Source organism: Oryzias melastigma, unplaced genomic scaffold, assembly GCF_002922805.2.
Source record: "Oryzias melastigma strain HK-1 unplaced genomic scaffold, ASM292280v2 sc00408, whole genome shotgun sequence".
In the NCBI taxonomy this organism is placed as follows: domain Eukaryota; kingdom Metazoa; phylum Chordata; class Actinopteri; order Beloniformes; family Adrianichthyidae; genus Oryzias; species Oryzias melastigma.
This window is the reverse complement of record NW_023417005.1, coordinates 36,928-41,078: the sequence shown is the minus strand read 5'-3', so window position 1 is coordinate 41,078 and position 4,151 is coordinate 36,928. Positions and strand designations below refer to the sequence as shown.

General features: G+C 34.1%; 1 protein-coding gene across 1 annotated transcript in view; it reads right to left on the bottom strand.

Moving 5' to 3' along the window:
* LOC112140900 (leukocyte immunoglobulin-like receptor subfamily A member 2) overlaps positions 1-1,252 on the bottom strand; it is a gene marked incomplete at its 5' end in the record, with an annotated part of 3,009 nt that extends 1,757 nt beyond the window's left edge. Inside the window, 3 exon segments of the mRNA XM_024263923.2 lie at positions 22-288; positions 624-893; positions 983-1,252. Of these exon segments, the coding sequence (XP_024119691.2) occupies positions 22-288; positions 624-893; positions 983-1,252 (807 nt within the window).
* Between the last annotated feature and the right edge of the window lie 2,899 nt (positions 1,253-4,151).

The following is a 4,151-nucleotide window of genomic DNA, read 5'->3' as shown; positions in this document are numbered from 1 at the left end:
ATAGAACATGATCAAACTCACCATCAACAGTGATTGGATCACTGAACTCTGTGTGATAAACTGGTTCTCCTCTTCCTCCTCTGCATCTGTAAACTCCTCCGTGTGAGACACTGATTTGTCCATTTGAAAGGCAAACAGCATCTTGTGTGGTCAGTGGTTTGGAGGGTTTCTCTCCTCTGAACCAGAAGAAACTCCAACCAGATGATGAAGGTTTGACTGAACAGTACAGGTTCACTCTTTCCCCTGCTGGAGACTCTGTGATCTTCAGTTCAGCCTTTGGTTTGTGAGCTGTGGATTCAAAAAAACATATATTTATGTTTCTAAGCAGATGCCAACATCTAAAATGAAAGTATTAATAACGCTCATATATACATTTCTAACACTTAATTGACAAAATTTACCAAAAACATCAGTTTAAATGGTAAATGGTGCATACTTGTATAACGCTTCCTACCCTCCTTCAAGGGCCCAAAGCGCTTCACAGTCACAGACCCATTCACCCATTCACACACACATTCATACACTGGTGGTGGCTCCGCTAATGAACACTGGCGCCAACCTCCGACCAGAGGCAATTCAGGGTTCAGTGTCTTGCACAAGGACACATGGGTGGGAAAGTTTACCTGAAACAGATACTCTGACAGCTTCACTCCACTTTGTAGCAGAATAGGAATCATCTGTGGGTCTGCTCTTACAGCTGTAGTCTCCACTGATGGAAGCTGTGAATGTCCAGTCTTTCCTGTTTGTCCTGAATGTCTGTGACTGAGGTGTTCTCCATTCATACTCCCACTGAACTCCTTCACCTCCCTGAACCTCACATGTCAGAGTGATCGTCTCTCCTCTGAACATCTGAGACCAGCTGGGTTTTTGGGTCACACTCACTTTGTTGGAAACTGTTTACATCACATTTAAAAACATTAAAACACATTATATGTCAAAATTAAATATTGTGAAAATATTTAAATAAAGTAAAATCACTCACAGGTTATGTTAATGGTGACTTCATCACTTTTATCAGAGTAGACGGCTGGTTCTCCTCTAAATCCTCTGCATCTGTAGATTCCTCCTTGTGAGACTCTGATGTTTCCATTTTCTCCATCATTGATTCTGTATTCAGAGGTGTGTGAGGTTCTTCTGAACCACTCATATTTCCAACCAGCAGATTTCTCCACAGAGCAGCTCAGTGTCACTCTGTCTCCTACTGACACAGTTGTTGTTCCTGCTGTCAGTCTGGATCTGGGTCTGTCTGAAATAAATAAACACATTTTACTATAATAACTATTATAATGAGGATGCATATACGTTTAGTTTATGCATTTAGGCATGACAATGTAAAAAACACATTTCATATAGATAATTTATTTTGTTCATTATGAATGAATTCCTAAATATATATTCCCACATAAAATGACTCATGTCAAAATCACATTAATAAATTACCTGATACATGTATAGAGACTCTATTGCTGCACTTTGTAGAATTTGAACTCTTGCTGTGGCCACAGCACTGATAAACACCACTGAGATGTTTAACCAGATCATGTAATGCTAAATGTTGTCGTGGGTCGTTAGAATAAACTGTCCAATCACTTCTATTCAATGTGTATTTCCAGTCTTCTGTTCTTCCTTCCTTCATGTCACATTTGAAGGTCACAGATTCTCCAATATAAAAAGTTGACCATTTGGGTTCAATAGTCATTTCAGCATCTAGAACAAACACACAATTTAATAAATACATTTATTCTTACAATGTAAACAAAAACTAACAAAGAATAACATATATAGTTTTAAATAAAAAGAAAACTAGTGTTGAGATTAATTAAACTGATATTAATGTAAAAACTATGAAAAGAAATAACAAAAAATTCATAATGTGTCACCTTGAGTGTGTCCACAGTGAAGGAGTGAATACAGCACTACTGTACATGAAAGATGGAAATATCAGAGATGCAAGTTATGAAACTAAAACTGTGCATGAATATGACATCAGTTCAATAGTTTATCCACAAGTATTGCAAAAGTTTTAGTAAAATGAAAAAGTCAAATGGTATATTAATAATAAAAACTGTTCATGATCACTGATAGATTTCAGTTAAAATCTGTGTAGAAAACAGCTGCAGTTCAAATATGAATTTCTAAGTATTTAGGTGAAAAATATATTTTGTTTTTTTAATTAACATTTTTCCTGATTGATGTGATGAAAACAGCAAAAGTTCTTCAAACTCACAGATGAACTCCAGTTTACAGAGCAGAGTGTGTCCCATCCTCACAATCCTGATGGAAAAGAGAAAAACGAAATAGTGTTTCAGCAAAAGCTAATAACTGTGAGGAACTAAAAATATTATGTTTTCTGTAAATTTTCAATAGAAAAGATTCAATAATTAACTTTTTCCTTATTTAAGATGAATATACGTCATTAGCAGAAAAGAAAAAAAACATTTAAACTGAATTGAAAAGACAGATGACAAGAAACACTTTAATTTATGTTTTTCATTTTTTTTTTACAAAAAAATTCTTATAAAAATTAACAAAATTTTTTATGAGAACATAAATTTAAAGAAAAACCAAAGTAAACATTTGCCTGTAAATCAATAAAAATGCATTATATTTCCAACCCAGAATAATTTACATATACATCCCATGTACTGGGACTGATCATTTTAGAAACACCAGTCTGTACAATCAGACTTCTGCAGATGATCTAACATGCAGCTGTACGTCTCATACAGTTTGATGTCTTTAAAATGTGCTACATATCATTATTAAAGTTTTCACAAAAAGTTATTTTCTTTTTACCAGTCAACAAAAAATGAAAAAGTTCTCATTCTGGTAACTGTAGAATACTCACAGTGTGGACTGACTGATGGTAGTTCTGCTCTTTGTTCATCCATGTCCTCTTCTAACAGCAAATGTCTTCATTCTTCTAAACCACTGAGATCAGCTTCTGTGATGTAAAGAGTCACATGGTCTTTGTGTGGAAACATTTTCTATTCCTGTATTTTATGGTCACTTCCTGGTTGAGGTGTGAACACCACAATCATTCACACCTGATGAAGAAGAAAAATATTTAAAAACTGCTGCAGGATGAGGTCATGAGAAGATGAACTTTTTCATTTCCATCCTTTAGTCTCTCATCTTATAAAGAATTTTCTCCATGAAATGATTTAGTCATTTGATTCTCTTTGTTTGTCAACATTTGGCATTGAAGTCGATGAAGGTGACCTGCTTGATGGTGACATGAGTTGTGAGTCAAATGTTTGGAACCAGGAGGAAGATCAGCTCCTCTCACAGCAACAACAGAGAGAAACAGGAAAACACCAGCAGATCACAACAGTCTGAATCCTTCATGTTCAGCTGAGAACTTCTGGACTTTTTACTGTCAGATCACTAAACAGCTGAACATAAAAACATGATGTTATATCATAAATATAACTATTAAAATAACTGTTAATTGTTTTTTCAATTTAAATTTAATTTACAAAAACAAAACAAAAAAAACTACTAAATAACTTTTAAAACTATTAAAAATATAGATTCCACTTGAATGATCTCTTTCAGATCAGTTTAAGCAGCTTCACCATTAAATAAAACATTAAATTGCGAAGTAAACATCACTTTTATGGACAACAATCAAAAGTTGAATTTATCTGAATATTTCCAATTTATCTATCACAAGTTTCAATGTCAAAGAACAATTTGAATGTTTTTCTAAATATGAATGTGGTCTGTCTGTTTCCTTTTCACACTTAGCTCAGACAGACTGCAGCAGCTTTGACCACAGAGTTTCTTTCTAATGGTTATGTTTTCTGTTTCCTGAAGTTTGTTGTACAAACAAAATGTTCTGCATAAGAAAAAAAAAACGGAACATGTTCAATACAAAGTACTCTTTAGATGCATAGAAAACACTTTAATTTAAAAAAAAAAAAAAACATTCAATTTTCACTCCGTCCTTGTTTGCTATTTCCCTCGCTTGTAAAAGAAACTGTATTGATGAAAGGAATGAGATATGTTCTGGAATGATCCATGATCAGCCTTAAAGGTTTGTCTTGGTGGAAGAATTAACTTCTTGGATGGAACATTTTTATTTCTAGCTGGTTTAACGTAAATGTTGTGAGCCTCAAGATCATAACTTATTCAAATTAGGAGCTTGG